Here is a 19,012-nt window from a genome sequence, read left to right as displayed (position 1 = left end):
CACGTTCACAGTTACTAGGGATTAGGACTTGAAAATATCATTTTAGGGGAAAGAGTTCAACTGACACCACCCAAGAAATTGTTCTTCGCTTAAGGAAAGCTTTTGTAGTCCCCCGCTGCCTCCACCCAGCTTCCACTTTGCCCTGAAGTCACACATCTGGCTAGGTCACTCCCCTTCCATGGTGTCCCACTGCCTGAAGGCAGTATCCAGCCTCTTACTGTAGCCACAAAGTCCCGCGTGGCCTGGCCTTGCTTGCCTCTCTGCCCTGGTTCTGCCACTCCCCCTTTCCCATTCCATGTTGTGTACTTGATCCTTGAGGTTCTCTGGGTCAGCTTTGGTTTGGCTCTATTTCAGGCCTTACCGCATGCTGCTCCTCTGCTCAGAGACCTCCTTTCTTCCCTCTTCCACTGGGTAGCTCCTACTCACCACCCCTCACATCTCAACCTGGAAGTCATCTCCTGTGAGGAATGTTTGCTGGCCCTCTCTGACACCATGTGAGGTGTCTAGGGGCATCTTGGGCCCCCATGAGTTTACATTATCACATTGTATTTCAGTTGTCTTTTTACCCATCTGTGCCCCTGACCTGGCTACAAGTCTCGAGATTAGGGTTTATTCCTACTCCCCCTCAAATCCCCAGTCCTGGCCCATGGCTGGCAAAAATGATTGCTTGTTGAATGGAAGAACTGAATGAATGTGTGAATGAATGAGAAAATAAGCAAAAATTATAGCTGTAACCCAGCTACCTTCCTAATTTTGTGAAAATTAAAGGAAATTCTTCTGCTTTTCTGCTCGTGACTCCCTACCATTGAAGTCAACCTAGGGCAAATGCTCAGAAAATGATGTTTTAGAAATTGTTAGTGTGCCGGGGTTTGGTCAGGACTGAGGATAAACCATGAGGGTAGTTCCCGGAAGAGTCTTGATTTGTCATCAGGAATGTCCAGTCTTGGGCCATCAGCACTAATGATGACCATGCCGTGGTACCTGTGGCCTTCTTTTGAGTTTTTAGCTCCATTTCCTTTCTCTATAAAGGTGGAAGGCACCCAAAAATCTGGGTAAGCTCAGCTAATTTCTGCTTTGGCACATGTAGCTCTTTTGCATGATTGAACACCTTAGCCCACTGAAGAATAAAAACTGTAATTCCTCTCTCTCTTTTTTCATTGTGTTTAGCCAAAACAAGCTGTGAAAGAATGTAAAATATATCATTTTGTTGGCACCCGTTCACAAGTGAGTCAGTTAGCTTGCTCCACATTTACAACTAAAATTGGATTTTAACCTTCCAAAAATTTATGACAACTGCTCCTTCTTGTGGCTTAAATGTTGACATATAATTAATTTAGGATTTCTTCCCAAGGCTTCCTGTCCAGGTTTGTACCTGTCACAGAAATATCCTTGAAAGTTTATCTAACAGCTGGAGCCATGAAAAAAAAGAAAAGAAAAAAACAACCCCATTGGAGCTTTGTAAAACAGGGTGGGCTGTGCCAACAGGAAGAGCCCAGGAGAAAGTGCGAGGCTGCCAACATGGCTGGCTGCCGGAGGTGCCCCCGGTTGGAGGCAGGGAATTTGCAGTTTTGGGGAAGCTTGGGGTTCCTTCTGCAGGAAAGTTTGGAGGCAGGGAATTTGCAGTTTTGGGGAAGCTTGGGGTTCCTTCTGCAGGGAAGGTTGGAGGCAGGGAATTTGCAGTTTTGGGGAAGCTTGGGTTTCCTTCCTTCCTTGGTCCCTGTGATGTATTCTCTCTTTACTCTGCACGCATCTTTTCATGAAGATGACCAAGCCCATACATAACCTGGGCATGAACACTCCACTCTGGTTATTTCTACATTCAGGATCAAGCTGTTCCTGCTGCCCAGCTCTCTGCTGTCTATGAGCTAGTATAGAGGGGGTGGTGATAAGGACCACTGCTCATTGCACTCCTGTCATATGCCAGCCATTAGTAAGAGGCTTTATAGGCAGAGTTCATTTTGTTTTATGTTCTCAACCACCTGGAGAGGTTAGAGTTATTATCTTCACTTTGGAGATGAGAAAACTGAGGCTCAAAGAGGGTAAGTGGCTTACCTGAAGTCAGCCAAACAGAAAGGGGAAGCAGTGATGGCTAGTCCACACGTATGAAGCTCCTGTTAGGCCCTGTCTCAGGCTCTCACATTTAGTGCTTATGGCAACAACAGATTATCTAGTCCAAAATGTCCGTAGTGCTGAGGTTGAAAATCACTACTGCAGAAGCATTTAGGGCTGTTCCTGGCACATAGTAAGCATTTGATAAATGTGTGTTACCATCAATGAACTTAGCTGTCTTCTTAATCTACATCAATATTTATTGTGTGCCCACTGTGTGGCAGGCACACAAGAAACACTGCAGTGAGCAGGACGCACACAGCCTGTCCTCATGAAGGCAGTTGAGGATGCAGTCAGGCATTAATCAGATCCTAACACAAATGTCTGATGCCAAGTTGCCCAGAAGCAGGAGTGCATACAGGGAGAGGGAGGAGGAATTGCCAAGATAGTGTTTGGCAAGAGGATTTGACCAAGAACGGAAGTCAGGGAGCCTCCCCTGAAGAAGTGATATTGAAGCAGACATCCAAGGATAAGCGGAAGGCAGCCAGGTAAAGGATGATGGGGAAAGTGCCCAAGTGAAAGAGAACATCTATGCAAAAGCTCTGAAGGAAGACCTAGCCATGTGCCTCCTCCAGCAGTAGGATCCCTGTTCATGGATTGGCATACCCAATCAGGAATTTCATTTGTCTCTGCAGAGCTTTGCAGTATCACTCAAGGGACTAGCTCCCTAGGAAGTTCTCCACAGCAAAGCTGAGCCCTCTGGTATATCCCTGGGTGTTCCAGGGGATCCTATGGTCTTGCTGCATTGGCTTTGGTAGTGGCTTCAAGGGTACCCTCAGAACCCACTGGCATCATGCCTTGGGTGACCACTTTGCCATGCCCCAGCTCCTTGGTCTCTGGCCCAGGTCTGCCCAAAGGCATTTCCTAGCCTTTAGTCCTGGATGCCAACCCTCTCTTAGAGTAGTTAAGCCCGACCCCTGCCTGCCAGGACTTTGGGATTTAATAGGGAAACTTTCAGCCAGTTCACATATTATGAAAACACATTTTCCTCTCTTTAATCTTCAAAGTGACCAGCGACAAAAGCAGCACAGAAATTCCCTCTCAGGGTACCTCCACATCTAAGTTGGAAACATTTATGATAGCTGGAAGCCCCATAACAGATGGGAGAATGGGCCCATCTGAGAGGTCCATTGTTACAGCGCTCCCAGTTACACATGGAGACAATTACAGAGTTCACTTATATCCCTGAGTGGGAGCTGGAGATGGGACACCAAGGGTTTCAGCCCTGGGCCCTTGTGCTTCATGCAGACAAGGGCAGGCTTTGGCATGGGATTTAAATGTAAGTTCAAACCAGAGAGCATGCCTGCTTTTTGGCACTGCGTAAATGTGACTGGCCTCAGATTCCCACTGAAATAACCTCTGCTTGCTTTTCTAAACTCCTCATTCTTTGGAGGGGGATGTTATTGTTTCCCGGGATGTCTGTTGAGCAGTGGGCCTCCTGAGCAAATGCTGTGCATGTGTACATTTGAAGGGATCAATTGGAATTCTGGAGGCATCCCGTTCTATTTCTCAAAACCTACAACATGGAAAACACATAATGGGTACTCACTTGGGACCTACCATTATCAAACACATCCTTGGACTTGAGAACCTTGTTTTTTGTTGCTTTTATAGTCCTGCTCCTATCCCCACACGTAGCACAAGATCAGTGATTCTGTAGACACTCCAAAAACCTTACTCTGTAGCACCCAGGCCAGTTCTCCTGCTGACTAAGCAGTTCTACTCAACATAAAGACGTTATAATGATGTGGGAACCAGAATGTCAGCTACAATGCCAATGGCCTGGCCCAGGCGTCCCAGAAAGATGCCGTTTTGTTTATACTGCAGTAAAAATTGTTGGACAGAACAGCTTTAGGTTAAACAGAAATCTTACAGATCAGAAGGCAAGTTCTACCAGTATCAATTTCATGTCAGATTTTCCCCAGTCCTTTAAGGTTACCTGTGAAAGGATAAGGGCAGGAAGGAAAGATTCTGCATATGGAGATAGAGGAGGGGGAGTACCTGAGCATCACACATCCTGGCCATTGCTGGGGGAGGGTTTCATTTGGAGGAAGTCAAGCCTTGGAAATATACTTTGCCTGTAAAGGCATACCTTCCCTCAATAATCTTTTTAGCATCCTCATTCTTTCAAAGGCAACTTGGACCCCAAAGCCTTCATGCAGCCAGAAGACATGTGAATATCCCATCAGTTTCATAGAAGCAATAGATTGGAATCCTCCCGATAGTGTACTCAATTTCAGAATGATAAATGATCAATCATTGCATTCCTTCTAAATGAAATTAAGATGTCAAGATATATTGCTTGAGGTTCCTGGATGGGATTTATGCAGTTGAATTTCCAAGAGAAAATGTATTGCTTTGGTGTGACAGGGAAAGGAAGGCATTCTGAATCTTTGTTAAGGCAAAACATTTGACAGTCAGGAAGAATGCTTCAGACTTGTTAATGGTTTTCATATTTAAAAGTGCTTAATCATCTCAAATACCATGAAGCCAGAAGACCATAATGCAAACTCATGGAGGGGAAGGAGGGTGCATGTGGCTTGATCGTCTAGAGTGGAGGCTTTTGAAGGAAGCTGTAGGTGAGCTTTTGTTGGGAAACAAAAATTAATGACTGAAAATCGATTTGAAAGCAAAGAGTCTGAGCAAAACCCTTGGAATGCATTAAAATCCACAGTTACTTGTCAATTACTACAGTGCAGAATCAGTTCTTCTCTTCCAGTATGTATGCATACACCGCAGGAGATGTGACTTCCAGGAAAGTCTTTCCAACCCCCCTGTCAGATCAAGTCAGGATCCCAGTGTGCTCCTGTAAGCTGGGGATTTGACATCTTACCATGCAAGGGTCACACCACTGCCTCACCACCTACTAGCTATGGGATCAATAGATGGTAGGGCAGTGGTATGATTCTTGCACACTAGGACACATGTAACCACTCTGCACCCATTTCTGGAGCTGTATGATGGGTTAATAATGACAACCTCTCCAGAATATAAGGACTGGATATTGTAAAACAAGTGTCTGTGTTCAGTGAGTGTCAGCGGGCAATTCTCATCTTTGTTACTTAGCATGACTTTAATTAATTAATCCCATGTTCTGTTTAATGATTTGTTGAATATAATGTCTGGCGCGCTTACGAGATGTGCATTCCATGAAGTCAGAGCTAGTGGCTGTCTTGTTCAGCTACATGTCGTTGTTAGTACTTAGCGTGGTTCCTGGTAAATGCTAAAACAAGTTGTGGAAGAGAGGAACAGGATGGAGAAAGGATGGGAAGGAAAGGAGAAAGGAAGGAAGGATTCCTGTAGTTTTCATAAACATTGCTTGAAGGCAATATAAAATCCATACTGAATTTGCCTTTGTATCTCATTTACGAACCCACTTCGCTTTCAACTCTGCAGACCCAAACAAGGTAGCATTCTTCCTGTTCCTTTATTTGCATGTGGGTGAGGATTAGGGCCCAGAGAGGCAGACTATCTTTAAAATGCCTGACTTCACCCAGCTGGTTGCTGGCTTGTGTTTATGTTTCCCTTTTCCCTTCCCCCACTACCAAAGATGGTCCCCTCCCCCCAGAGAAGGCTTTTCCTTTTGTTGCGGTGGAAACTCTGAATTGATGGTTGCTTAGAAAACACAAAGAAGTGTGTAGCAAGTTGAAATTAAAAAACAGTTAACCAAATGCAAAACTCCATTCAGCCCCTATCTGCCAAAAAATAAATAGTTTAAAAAATGAATTTCAGATCACTGACAATGATGACTGTGTATGGCAGTGGGGTTGCCTGTCTTCAGCAGGCCATCATTGCAGGCATGCACCCAGAATTTAGAAATTAAACAAAAACACATTGAACTTACTGCATTAGCTGTTGCCACATCGGAACGCTAATGGGTTTAGTGACCACAACCGACCCAGGCCAGCGTGTGTCAACAGCCAAAGGACCAACTTCAGTCACTGTTTGTGCTTTGCCCAAGTTGTTACAAGCTTAATTCTTTGCAGCTTACTTTTCCTGCTGTTTTGGCCTCTCCTGCACCGTGTCTTAGAAAGTGTAGCCCCAGCCCAGCCTCACACAGCAAGGCCACGGGGTCCTGGCAAGATGTCTGAAGACACAGGGACCTCAGCTTCTTGGGTCTCCTGAGCAGTTATATTAGAGCTCTGTCTCCTCCCTTCTTTAGCCGGGCATTTCTATTATGCATTCTGCAAAGGGCCCAACCTGAAGCAAATGCAGAGAGCCTCTTGATGAGCTACTCATCTGGAAAAGTGGAGTCTTCCTCTCTGTCTTCTTCTAGGAGAAAGTATGCTGCATAACATTTCACCTCCAAGGTGGTTTCTTTGCAGCACAGACAAGCCTTCAGCCCTGCCTGAAAAACAAGGTCAAATGCCTCCATTTTTTGCACAGCTGAATCAAGCACTGGGTTGCAGGACCTTGGCGGTGAAGAGGTTAAATTGCTCAAAAGGCTGGATCTGTGGTTTCCTGCCCACACTTGCTCTGGCCTAAGGCAATGCTTGCTGTTTGGGGAGGGGGAAAGGGAGGTCTCGCCTGGACCCAGGTGGCCGACAGGCAAACCATGTTATTAAGAAGCAGGGATCGCAAAACCTTGATCTTCAAACGAGACCCCTAATTAGTCACCAGCCCAAGAGTAAATGGCATTCCACCTCAGTGAGGCGGGAAGGGCGCCTTCAAATCCTGGAGACTAATTGCCATTATTGGCTCTATGAAGATCCTGTTGTAAACACTTGTCGTTGGAGCCACTTCTGGTCGCCAAACTTGAGATATCAAATTGTTCCTTCATGTTTCAAATTCTCCAAAATGCCTCCCTGTCTCCTTTTCTAGGAGGGGCATCTCTTTCCTGAACGTGACAACTTTCTTACCACCCAGTTTAGGGAGATATCTTTCTGTGGCTTGTGTATGCTATGGCAGGCTCATCTTAAAACCAAATTCTTTTTGGTCAGGGGCTTTTTAACAATGTTTTACTTTATTTACACTGGGATTTGAAAATGCCATCTCAAAAATAAGATAACGGGTTATGATCATGAAGATAATGGGGCTTATGTTTGGAGTTACATAAGCTGGAAAAGTCAGGTAGGCAGACTTTTTCAACGCCCTGGGAGGTGCCCCAGTGACGTGTTCACGAGGCCATATATTTTTATCAAGCTTGAAATAGTCAATTATTTATGTGTTCTTTTTCTTAAAGAAGGCCCCCAAAATGGTATGAACATTAGGCCATACAGAACCAAGATGTGCTCTACAATATTCAAGGTGTGTTTCCTCTCTTTCCCATTATGTATTCTTGTTGCTTTTGAAGATAAATATTTTCTCTCTGTCTGTTCTTATACTTTTTTTTTTTTTTCTTTTTGAGACAGAGTGTCACTGTCTCCCAGACTGGAGTGCAGTGGTGCGATCTCGGCTCACTGCAACCTCCGCCTCCCGGGTTCAAGCAATTCTTGTTCCTCACCCTCCTGAGTAGCTGGGATTACAGGTGCACACCACCATGCCCAGCTGATTTTTGTATTTTCAATAGAGACAGAGTTTCTCCATGTTGCCCAGGCTTGTCTCAAACTCCTGAGCTCAGGCAATCTGCCCGGCTCAGCCTCCCAAAGTGCTGGGATTACAGGTGTGAGCCACCGTGTCTGGCCGACTTTTTGTTTCTTGATCCTGTTTGGCATTTGTGAAGGGTGGGGTAAACTTTTTCAGGCCACGTACAGGATGCAAGAGGTTTTGTCTAAATTTATTCTTTTCTTTGGAGACTGGGCCTCACTCTGTCCTCAGGCTGGAGTGCAGTGGCGTGATCATGGCTCACTGCACCCTTGACCTCCTGGGCTCAATCAATCCTCCCACCTCAGCCTCCCAACTAGCTGGGACTACAGGCACCTGCCACCATGCCTGGGTAATTTTTTGTATTTCTTGTAAAGATGAGGTTTTCTCATGTTTCCTAGGCTGGTCTCAAACTCCAGGGCAAGTGATCCACCCATCTCAGCCTCCCAAGGTTCTGGGATTACAGGCATGAACCAGTACCCAAGCTAAATTTACTCGTAACTAGGAGAATGTTTCCAGAGATTGGGACCAAGAGATCCTGGATCCATCTGCTTCAAGGGCAACCTAGATAATATCAAACCCAGATGGCAAAAGAGACCAACCTAAGGAAATTTGGGAGCTATGAGAATTTGGGCTGGTTCCAGGGTCTCAGGACCACTGAGATTCTATTATCTGGGTACTTTCATGGCGGCAAGTATTAAATATGTCAGTGTGTGAGAGAGAGGGAAGAAGAAAGTAGTAAATCATTTCTGAATATTTCTTGGAAATGGTGAGTTTTTCATTCACCTTTAACACTGTTTTTTTTGTTTGTTTTTTTTTTGAGACGGAGTTTCACTCTTGTTACCCAGGCTGGAATGCAATAGCGCGATCTCAGCTCACCGCAACCTCTGCCTCCTGGGTTCAGGCAATTCTCCTGCCTCAGCCTCCTGAGTAGCTGGGATTACAGGCACGTGCCACCATGCCCAGCTAATGTTTTGTATTTTCAGTAGAGACAAGGTTTCACCATGTTGACCAGGATAGTCTCGATCTCTTGACCTCGTGATCCACCCGCCTCAGCCTCCCAAAGTGCTGGGATTACAGGCTTCAGCCACTGCGCCCGGCTAACACTGGTTTTTAGCCAGCGTCAAAGGGCCCTGAGATGAGGCATTCCACATTAACATCTGCAGAGAGCCATGCTGCAGGGCCACATGTCAGATGATGTCAAGTGTCCCCTTTCTCCTGGAGCTGAGCTTCAGAACTGTTTCTTCAGCAAGCTAAGGAGTCACTATTATTCAGCAATAATTCCTTTGTGTGAACAGTTTAGAGCAAGACAGGGGGTGGGAGTTCTAGACACAGGCTTAGGATATTTGCTCATAGGATTCCATTGTCTCTGTGATGAAAGCCACGGTTTTCCCTCTGCAGGTAACCTAATAACCTTAGGCAGCTCAGAGCGCAGAGGTACTGGCGCTACCCAAGTGGGGTTCTCCAGGATGGCTCGGGCATTTTCCCCTCTCTCCAGAGCGCAGGTGTTCTGTTTGTTGGATCAGCCCCCATCTCTGATGTCAGTAGTGGCACCCCCAAAGACTCCCAAAGCATTCTTTTAACCTGTATGTTTCACTGATTTTTGGGATGTTAAAAATTGTATGCCAAACCTTTCGTTATTTTAACTAGTTCAGAAAAGAAAGACTATCATCGGTTTTGACAACAAACAAAACCAGTTTTTGTTCTGTCAGTTTTGTTTAAAAGATTCCAATTTCAAACTAAACACAATGTGTGGTTATTCCGTCAGCGATTTATATAGCCACCGGGGCGCCGCAGTCACACACCGCATACATCATTGTATTTTTAAAATGTACTTAATGAACTTTTTTTTTCTTTTCTAGTAACTACTTCATTGCCTTAAATGAATGCATTCCAATAGAATTTGTAACAAATGACCACTTTGTGTTTGCATTAATGCCAAACACGTTTAACAAATTTTTAACAAGGAACCCTGGCAAAATGCCAAACTCCTAGAGGGACACTGAAGGAATGCTATAAATTTAAACTAGATTTCACCTTTTCACTTAGCTCAGCAAGTGTCTTAGGTGTCTCACTATCTCAGGATTGTAGCATTTCTATTTTTCTGTCAGATAAGTTGTACATTTTCATTATTTTTATTACTGAGATTGTACCTATTTCCACAGGACTTGTAAATCTATGCAGCTATTTCTGAAATAATACGAAAGCAGCTTAGAAATTAATCTTTATTTATCTAAAAGTGTTCATGTCTTATATAGGTTGGTAGATGCATGTATGCATATACTGTACATATCTACCAACATATTACTTTTTAAAACAGCACAGTCAACCAATTATGTACCATAACAATTGATTAGGCGAATGGTTGTCAAGTGGGGCAATATTTGGCAATGTCCCGAGACGTGTTTTGATTGCGTGACTGGGAGAGGGGCGGTGCTACCGCACCTAGTGGGGAGTGGCTTGGGATGCTGCTTAGCATGCACAGGGCAGCCCCTTCAGCAAAAAATCCTGCAGCCCACGTGGCCACAGTGCGGAGATGGAGAAACCTGGAGGAGAGTGACGAAGATCTTTGGCCATGGGCAGTCTCTCCGGTTAAAGAAGGTATTCTTCTGGGGAGAAACAACCAAATATATTTCTACTCAACCAATGCTTTAAAAAGTACGTAGAGTACCTAATGCTTGTGTTGAATGGCAGATATCTGATTTTTAATTTCACTGCCTTCTGCCCTTGAGAAGACAAAAGCCCAAAACGTAGAGTAGGGTGGTGCTGGGGCTGGCTGGTGGCAGGAGTGGATGTAAGACCAGCCGACTCGCGCCTGGTGCTGCCAGTGGGAGAAGGCCATGACCGGGCACAGTCTCCCAGGCAAGGCTGGTTGGAGGCAGGGGGAGCATATCCAGGAGATAGTTTTAGGTGTTTTGTGAACAAGCACATTTACTTTATTAGTCATGCAGTTATCATAGTGCATATTAAACAGATAATGGTTCTATTAGGGTTGCAGAATAAATATTTCTTTAAAAAGGAAACATACTTTTTTAGATATGTTTTTTTTGAGATGGAGTCTTACTCTGTCACCCAGGCTGGAGTGCAGTGGCACAATCTTGGCTCACTGCAACCTCCACCTCCACCTCCCAGGTTCAAGCAATTCTCCTGCCTCAGCCTCCCGAGCAGCTGGGATTACAGGTGCCTGCCGCTACGCCTGGCTAATTTTTGTATTTTTAGTGGACACTGGGTTTCGCCATGTTGGCCAAGCTAGTCTTGAACTCCTGGCCTCAAGTGATCCGCCCGCCTCAGCCTCTCAAAGTGCTGGGATTACAGGTGTGAGCCACTGCACCTGGCCAGTTTTTAGATAACTAAAAAAAAAAATTAGTTACATGTCACAGGTATTATGGAGAGGTTAGGAAAATGGGAAAGGCAGGACACAAAAGACAGGTTTAGGAAATCCTTGCCTCAAAGAGTCGGTGGTCTCTGGAGGGAATGGTTCCTGGAGTACAAAAGACATGGGTTCAAATGAGGCCCCAAGGAGGTGGGGAATTTTGCCAAAACCATCCAGTTCTTCTAAGCTTTTGTTTCCTCATCTGCATGAAGGACTGTTAACCAACTGCATTAGTACCTCAGTGCTATCAAGCTGGTTTTAGATACTAATGCAAAACACAGAGGGCGGTGGCAGATAGCATGCACCAAATGGTAGCTGTTAATAATCCTTTCCACAATGATAACAACGAAAATAAATCCTACGGAAACATAGCAGTCTGCGCTGCCATTTTGATGTACACAGCCCATATTCATCTGAATCTCTTCATTTAAAACATTATGGGTGAGTTATACCTCGCGCACAGAAACCAAAGATGAAATACCAAGTCTCTGGATTGCCTCCTCCCAGCAAACTCCATCATTCCTAACAGCAGTTTGTAATTCTGAGCACTGGACTGGATCAGCCCACCCCCATCCCAGCCCCCAGCCTTTTGGGTTCTAAAGCGTTACATTTTATTGCCCCATGGAGCTGCAGGAGTCCACGCTCAAGGTAAAATGTTGCTCTCCACTCATATTTTTGAATTATGGTTTCAAGGTGGTTGCTCCTATCAAGAAAATTAAATGATTTAACATAATTTGTTGCCACTTTGATCACAACAATAATAAATAAATCTTCATGAGGAAAACGGGAAACCGTTCCACCCCGTTTTTAAAGATGTTAAGTAATAACACAGATGTAGTTATAGGTTTTTTTTTTTTTAAGGAGAAACGACTCTATTGGGTTTTCCTGTGAGCAGAATGGCTTCATGGAGCTGTTCTGCAGGATGCCCGCTGCCCTGAGACGGAACGGCTCTTCTCCTCCAATTAATTAGTATATCAGGGGCTTGCCTTTTATGTGGGCACCACGTGCAGTGTGTTAGGGGCATCTGAAGCCGTCGTGAATGGGTGTCTGTTTTTGTACCTGGGGGCACACTGCACACATTTGGAAAGCACATGGAACATAATGGACATTAACCCAGATGTCAAAAATAGCCTGCGTTTTACTACTGTTATTAAACAGTTTCCCCTTTAACCCCTCCGTGTTTACCAAAGACCCCTTTCTCCCAGCCTGTTTCTGCAAATCACTACTGAAAGGGCAAGAGAAGAAAGCCATAATCAGGCAGGTGTCTTTATTCCAAAGAAAAACAGTCTGAAGGAATATTTGTGAGACACCACATGTTTATAGCCTGCTCTCCCTGGGGTGTTTGTCCTGGGGCTGAATCTTACTGCTGTGCTCAGTCACCCACCTCACCCCTCACCCCCTTCCAACCTAGAACCAAGTCAAGAGCAGCAATCCCACCCAATACTGATTTCTCCCCACAAAGAAAATAGCTTTATATTTCAGTATGATGCTATTTGTATATTCTTCGTTTTAAAAAAAATCCAAAAAGTCCAAAAAGAAATGTCTAGAGGAGAAAAATTTAATGGCTCGGCACCATGGCTCACGCCTGTAGTTCCAGCTACTTGGGAGGCTGAGGCAGGAAAATTGCTTGAACCCGGGAGGCAGAGGTTCCAGTGAGCCAAGATGGCGCCATCGCACTCCAACCTGGCAGCAGAGAGAGACTTCATCTCAAAAAAAAAAAAAAAAAAATTAACTAAAGAAGAAAATTTGAAAAACACCACCCAGAGAGAAATATTAATAATATTCTAGTGTATACACTTGTAAATTTTTTTATGTGCATGTTGATGCAAAAATGAGACAGAACTATGCATATAAAATGGTAATCTGCTTTTTCCACTGAAAAGTAGTGGACATCTTTTCCTCTCAAAAGAAAATAAAGATTGACATTATAATTATCATCAGTCACTTGATACATTTTAAGCATCCCCATCACAGTTCCCTGTTCCTTTCCTTCATGGTGCAAACGTTTAAATTTTCATTCATTTGTTGACCTGTGTGTCTATCTGTTGACTGTCTTCCTCCCAACTATGCAGGCTCCATGAAGGCATGGACCTTGTCCGTTTTTCTCACTATTATATTCCAGGCACCAAGCACATTGCCTGGCCCAAAGAAGAGCTGTATTAGTCTTCTACTGCTACATAACAAATTACCATAAAATGTGGTGGTGGAAAATAACACCCATTTATTAGCTCACAGTTTTGTAGGTAGGACAGAAGTCCAGGTGGGCTCAACTGGATTCTCTGCTTAGGATTTCATAAAGCCAAAGTCAAGGTGGACTTTGCTGGACTTTAATCTGAAGGCTCCAGGAAGCATTCACCTTTAAGTTCCTTTGGGTTGTTGACAGAATTCATTTCCTAGTGGTCGTAGGACTGCAGTCCTTGTTCCTTTGCTGATGATCACCTGAGTGCCTTTCTCACATCCGATAGGAAGCTCTCAGATCCTTGCCCTGTGGCTCCTTCCATCACAGCACAGCCAACCCCCCTGGTTTCAAATTTCCCTAACTTTCTCTTCTGCTACAGCAAAGAAAAGTCTCTGCTATTAAAGGGCTTCTGTCATTAAATTCGGTCTGCTCAGATAATCGCTCTTTATAAAAATTTTTTATTTTTTATTTTAGACGAGGTCTCACTCTGTCACCCAGGCTGGGGTGGCACAATCACAGTTTACTGCAGCCTTGACCTCCCCAGCTCAGTTGATCCTCCCACCTCAGCCTCTCAAGTAGCTGGACTTGTAGGTGCATGCCACCATGCCCAGTTAATTTTTAACTTTTATTGTGAAGACAGGTATTTGCCATGTTGCCCAGGCTGGTCTCCAACTTCTGGGCTCAAAAGATCCACACACCTCAGCCTCACAAAGTGCTGGGATTACAGGCATGTGCCTCCTCACCCAGTTGATAATCTCCCTTTAGACTAAAGTCAACTGATTAGTAGCTACATCTGTAAGGTAACTTTATGGTAAATGTGGCCTGATATGTTTCCACCCCCTGTGCCAGGGATTAGGGTAGGGAATCTTGGGTGGGGAGTAGATTTAAGGATTCTGCCTACCTGAGCTGCTCTCTAGCCTCGTAGCTGGGCTTAGTGGCTCATTCCTATAATCCCAGCACTTTGGGAGACTGAGGCAGATGGAACACTTGAGCCCAGGAGTTTGAGACGAGCTTGGGCAACATAGTGAAAACTCGTCTCTATAAAAAATACAAAAATTAGTCAGACATGGGGGCATGTGCCTGTAGTCCTAGCTCCTCAGGGGGCCAAGATAAGGAGGATTGCTTGATTCCAGAAGGTCGAGGCTGCTGTGAGCCGTGATCACACCATTGCACTCTAGCCTGGGTGACAGAGCAAGACCCTGCCTCGAAATAAAAGATATATATATATATTATACACGCATACACCATATTGGATGTACATACACACACACCCCATATTAGATGTACAGGTCTAGACAATTCATCAGAAGGGGACCCTGTAGTATATATGAGACTTCCTACTCTATGTCATACCCAAGACGGTCAGGAAAGGCTTCTTGGGAAGACATGACATCCAAGCTGAAACTGAAGAATAAGCAGGGCTCGATCAGGTAAAGAGCTGGTGTAAATGCATGTTAGATAGAAAGACATGCTTGTGCGATGGGGAGAAAATAAATTTTTAGGGCTGCAGAAGCAAGCTCAGCTTAGGGGCAACGTAAAGAGTGGAATGTCGGGGTAAGTACAGGACTGCAGAGAGAGGGGCCAGATGGGGCCTTGCCAGTATGGCCAGGAGTCCAGTCGGTCCTGCATCTTAAGGGCAATGGGATTACAAACAGGGTTGTAAACTGTAAACGGAAATGCACTATGAGTGGATGTCACCATTGCAATGGCGCTATTTTCAGCTGCTGTGTTGAAAGTGCAGAGCTAGGTGCTGTAAGAGAGGAAGCTGGAGAAGGGTTAGGGTTGCTGTGACTGTCCAGGTGAGGGAGGACTGGCCAGGGATCATCTCACAGTGGGTGGCAGCCCAGATTGCCTCATTGCTGGAAGCCAGGATTCGTTTTTTATTTTTTTTAAAGCATATGCTTTTTTGCGCCCCCCCCCTCCCCCCCCCCAAGGGATCATCTGCATTCCTAAATGCTGGCGGTATTGCTTGTGGTTTCATTGTTGTTTTTCTTTTTTTCCTCAAAGCCATTTAGGCCTCCTCGTGAATGGATTGTTTGATTGAAGGAATGGCTACACTTTTTGAGAATTCTCTTGTCTCCAGCATAAACCTTACCCAAAGCAGTGTGTTACAATTGTGAGCCTTTGTATTCTGGTTTGTGACCTGTTGCTCAGCTGGAAATCTTTCACAACTGAATGAATGATTGTTCTTTGCTACTTTATCTTGGAAAAACATCAAGGACATCAGACATTCACTGTAATTATTTTTCACTCATTTCCCCATCTGTGAAAAAAAAAAAAAAATGACTGGTGCATTTTAATACTACTTTGGGTTTCTCTTTACCTTTTAATCATGTGGCCTTTTAATATATTGGTCAGCCCTTTAAAAGGATGATTAAGAAATGCTTAATGCACAAAAGAATTAGAGCTATGCACCGCTCTTGAAACAGAAAGCGTGCTCTGACTTACAATTTTCATACAAAGTTTGCAGAGAGTTTATGTGCCAGAATGAGTAATATGATCTGCTCTAGGAACTCCCTAACTTTCTGGCTCTGCAAAAGTCATTTTTTTGCCCCGATTCAAGTTTCCTAACCAGAAGGGTTACACCAAACTCCTCAGAGTATGAATTAGCAGGGTTCATCCAAGCCACATATTTCATTTGCACTACTTAATGATGGCTTGAAATAGCTGCCTACCTGTGCAGACACTGGGATCTTTGGAGTTCTTGTTAGTCGGTATAACTCGAAAAATGCTGCATATCAACCACCAAATGAGACAGCTCAGGGTATATATAAAAGGTGACTTGTGTGTACATGAGTGTGTGTGTGTGTGTGTGTGTGTGTTTGATCTTTCCCCTGCCTGCCGTATTTCCCAGATAGCTGAACTCATGTGCCTGGAAACCCTGAAGCACTCACGGCCATATGTGAATGAAAATGGCACAGACATACGAAGTTGAACATCAGCAGGGAGAAAGCCTCATTTGAAGCAGCGGTGTGGGAGGGTCCCCTCTGCTCTCCCATTGCACTGTTGCTTCCCAGGATGCAGTTGTGTCCACACTCAGGGCCCCTCACTGGGACAGTGAGAAACCTTGGGGTGCTTCTGGATACCTGTTCTCCAGGGCAGGAAATAGACAAATGGTTGACTGCTGCATTTATGTTTGGTGTTGAGCATGTGCACAGGGCATTGGATGTGAGGATAAAAGCCAACTTGGTTTCAATCTGCTTAGTTTAAGAAGATGCCACTATTATTTAAATTTTTTTTATTGTGGTAAAATACATACAACATAAACCTTGCCATTTTTACCTTTAAGAGTACATGTCAGTGGTATTAAGTGCCTTCACAGGTTGTAAATCCATCACCACCAGTCATTTCTAGATCTATTTTATCACCCCAAACAGAAACTCTGAACCCACTGACAAATAATTCCCCATTCTTCCTCCCCCACCTGAGTTCCTGGTAACTTCTCATCTGATACCTGCATCTATGAATGTGTCTGTTCTAGATATTTCATATACGTGGAATCACACCATATTTGTCTTTTTCTGGTTTATTCATTTAGGACGGTGTGTTCAAGGTTCATCCATGTTGCACCCTGCATCCTAACTTTACTTTTATTTTATGGCTGAGTGATACTCCATTGTATATATATAACACATTTTGCTTATCCATTTATTTGCTGGTGGGCACTTGTGGCTATTGTGAATGGTGTTATGGATATTTGCATACAAGTATTTGTTTGAGTCCCTGTTTTAGTTCTTTGGGGTATATACCTGGGAGTAGAATTGCTGGATCCAATATCCTTTTAAAATGTTGCTCTCAGATGTTTTTTAAGTGAATGCTAAGTTCTCTGATATCTTAACCTTCTTTAATCTCTATAAAGTCAAGTTAAAAAATAATTTTAAAAACATCATCATTGTAGAAAAGTGTAGAGAGAATAAAAGTTGACATGTAGCCTGATTATGTGGAAATAATCACTGGAACATTTTGGCGTATTTCCTTCAATTTCATTTTTTGTATATCAAGAGACATTTATACATATATGTGACATGTTTTCAAAGAGGCCTCTTCTCAGATGCACTTGCAGGATATAGTCTATTTTTCTGTTCACTTTGTCCTTCCTCTGTGTTTCTTCCCCTTACCCTCTCCCCACTCCCACCCAACCCCAACCGTGGAGAGTGGAGAGGCTGCTGCAGCAGCGAAGAGTGGGAAACTGGCTGCCAGGATTAGCTCAGATGTTTTTGCCAGTTTCTCCCCCTGCTAAATTAATGTGCTTTCTTGTTGCAGCTATCAGAAGGGCTGAATAAAGGGAACATGCAGCTCTGCAGCAATATTCTGATAATCTATTGCAGTGCGGCTCACATCACTCACCACCACCTGGAGCGGCTCATCAAAATGGAAGGGGAGTTTTCACTTACATTATTGAGTGTGATTCTGTTCTACTCGCTATTTCCTTCATCACCTCGTGTCATTTCTCATGGATGTGGATATGTTGGAAAGGAAGAATGCAGAGGAGGAGAAAAGTGATATGTCTTCTGTTTGTGTCTGGATGCAGGCATTTTGAATGTGATCATCTTTGCTGAATGTCATTATTTGATAACATTTTGTTTAAGTTACTTAAACATCATTGGATATATTTGAACTCCATGGGATTTTAACTGTGGATTCAGTTTCTGTTGGACAACTAGCCTCATCTCCAGTATCCTGCTGGTTCAGTCTAAGTGGTCATTCCTAACGTATTAGATTGTCAAAAAGTGTAAATTCTCTGTGAGTGAGTGGTGTTGGCAGTGTTTGTATACCACAATGCATGGAGTGTTTGACAAAGAAACAAAAAACACCAAAAATTGCGAGCCTTTACCCTCCTCTATTTCTTTAATCTGTTGTCTGAAGAACCGCATTTTGAGGGTGTAACCAGTAGTTACCTCTGGGCCAGGTTGGAAATGAAATCAATTTCTTAAACCACTAATACTTGCCAAGAAACCGCCTTATGAGAACATGGTGTGTGTCTCTGACAATGCATGGCACATCTAAATTGATCATTCATAATTTTATCTACCCAGGTCATGTACCAGAAAGTGGCAAAAGCCTGAGGCACCTGCCTATCTCTAGTTCCTGTGTTCCACACATCCCCGTGGTGGGGATGCCACCGAGCCTCAGACTCTTACCATCCCGGTACATGCAGGTCTCCATGAAGAAGCTGGGACTCATTTACATTTCAAGATCCAAATGCTGTGCAAACAGTGTAAGCTTAGATTTTCTGTAAATGAAGGGTCATTTCTCATTTTTTTTTAAAAGAAAATGTATCTGCAACATGGAATCCAAATCATTTTCAGCATCAAACATGAAAACATTGATGAATGAGGAACAATCACAAAAGCTGTGTATCTGTATATAGCTCTACACAACATGTATGTGGATACAGTCATTGTTTAAAGCACATGCCAGGGAAAAAGACCAAATTTTGAGGTCTTTTACATACAGTGATATGGTACTAAGGAGAATTAAACTCCTACTGCTTCCTCTGAATATTAAAAAACAACTAAAATTGTTGTAACTTCATAAAATTCATGACTGAGTCTGGCAAACATGTGCAACTCTTGTATTGCTCCATTTCCTTGTCAATGGAAGAAACCCTTCTACGTGTATGCAAGTGGGAGATGAAAACCTGCATTTTTAAAGGACAAACAGTGAATTTAAGCATGAGTGGCCTTAATAAATATAGTTGTCTTTCTTTGCTGCTGTGGAAAGGATACTAAACAGATGTTCCTGAAGTCTTGCATTGACTTTAGTCGTTATTATTACTTTTTTAAATGTTGATGCAATTAACTCTGGACCTCTCTCGTGAGCCATAG

At 43.8% G+C, this 19,012-nt stretch overlaps 1 protein-coding gene across 7 annotated transcripts in view; it reads left to right on the top strand.

The window, feature by feature from the left end:
• Positions 1-19,006, top strand: part of LOC108314566 (ERC protein 2-like) — a 439,969-nt gene extending 420,963 nt beyond the window's left edge. For 4 of the 7 annotated variants that reach the window (XR_001829551.2, XM_017543517.2, XM_017543512.2 and 1 more), the window contains one exon: positions 17,448-19,006. Coding sequence is in view for 2 of the 7 variants with exons in the window: in XM_017543517.2 (XP_017399006.1) it covers positions 17,448-17,687 (240 nt within the window). In the remaining 5 variants the exon portion in view is untranslated. The remainder of the gene's footprint in view (positions 1-17,447) is intronic. The other 3 variants (XR_005202640.1, XR_001829554.2, XR_005202634.1) reach the window with 2 other exon arrangements.
• The last annotated feature ends 6 nt before the right edge of the window (positions 19,007-19,012 follow it).

This window comes from Cebus imitator, unplaced genomic scaffold, assembly GCF_001604975.1.
Source record: "Cebus imitator isolate Cc_AM_T3 unplaced genomic scaffold, Cebus_imitator-1.0 Scaffold8, whole genome shotgun sequence".
NCBI classification, from domain to species: Eukaryota; Metazoa; Chordata; class Mammalia; order Primates; family Cebidae; genus Cebus; species Cebus imitator.
The sequence above is the reverse complement of the archived record's forward strand: the minus strand, read 5'-3'. Positions and strand labels throughout refer to the sequence as shown.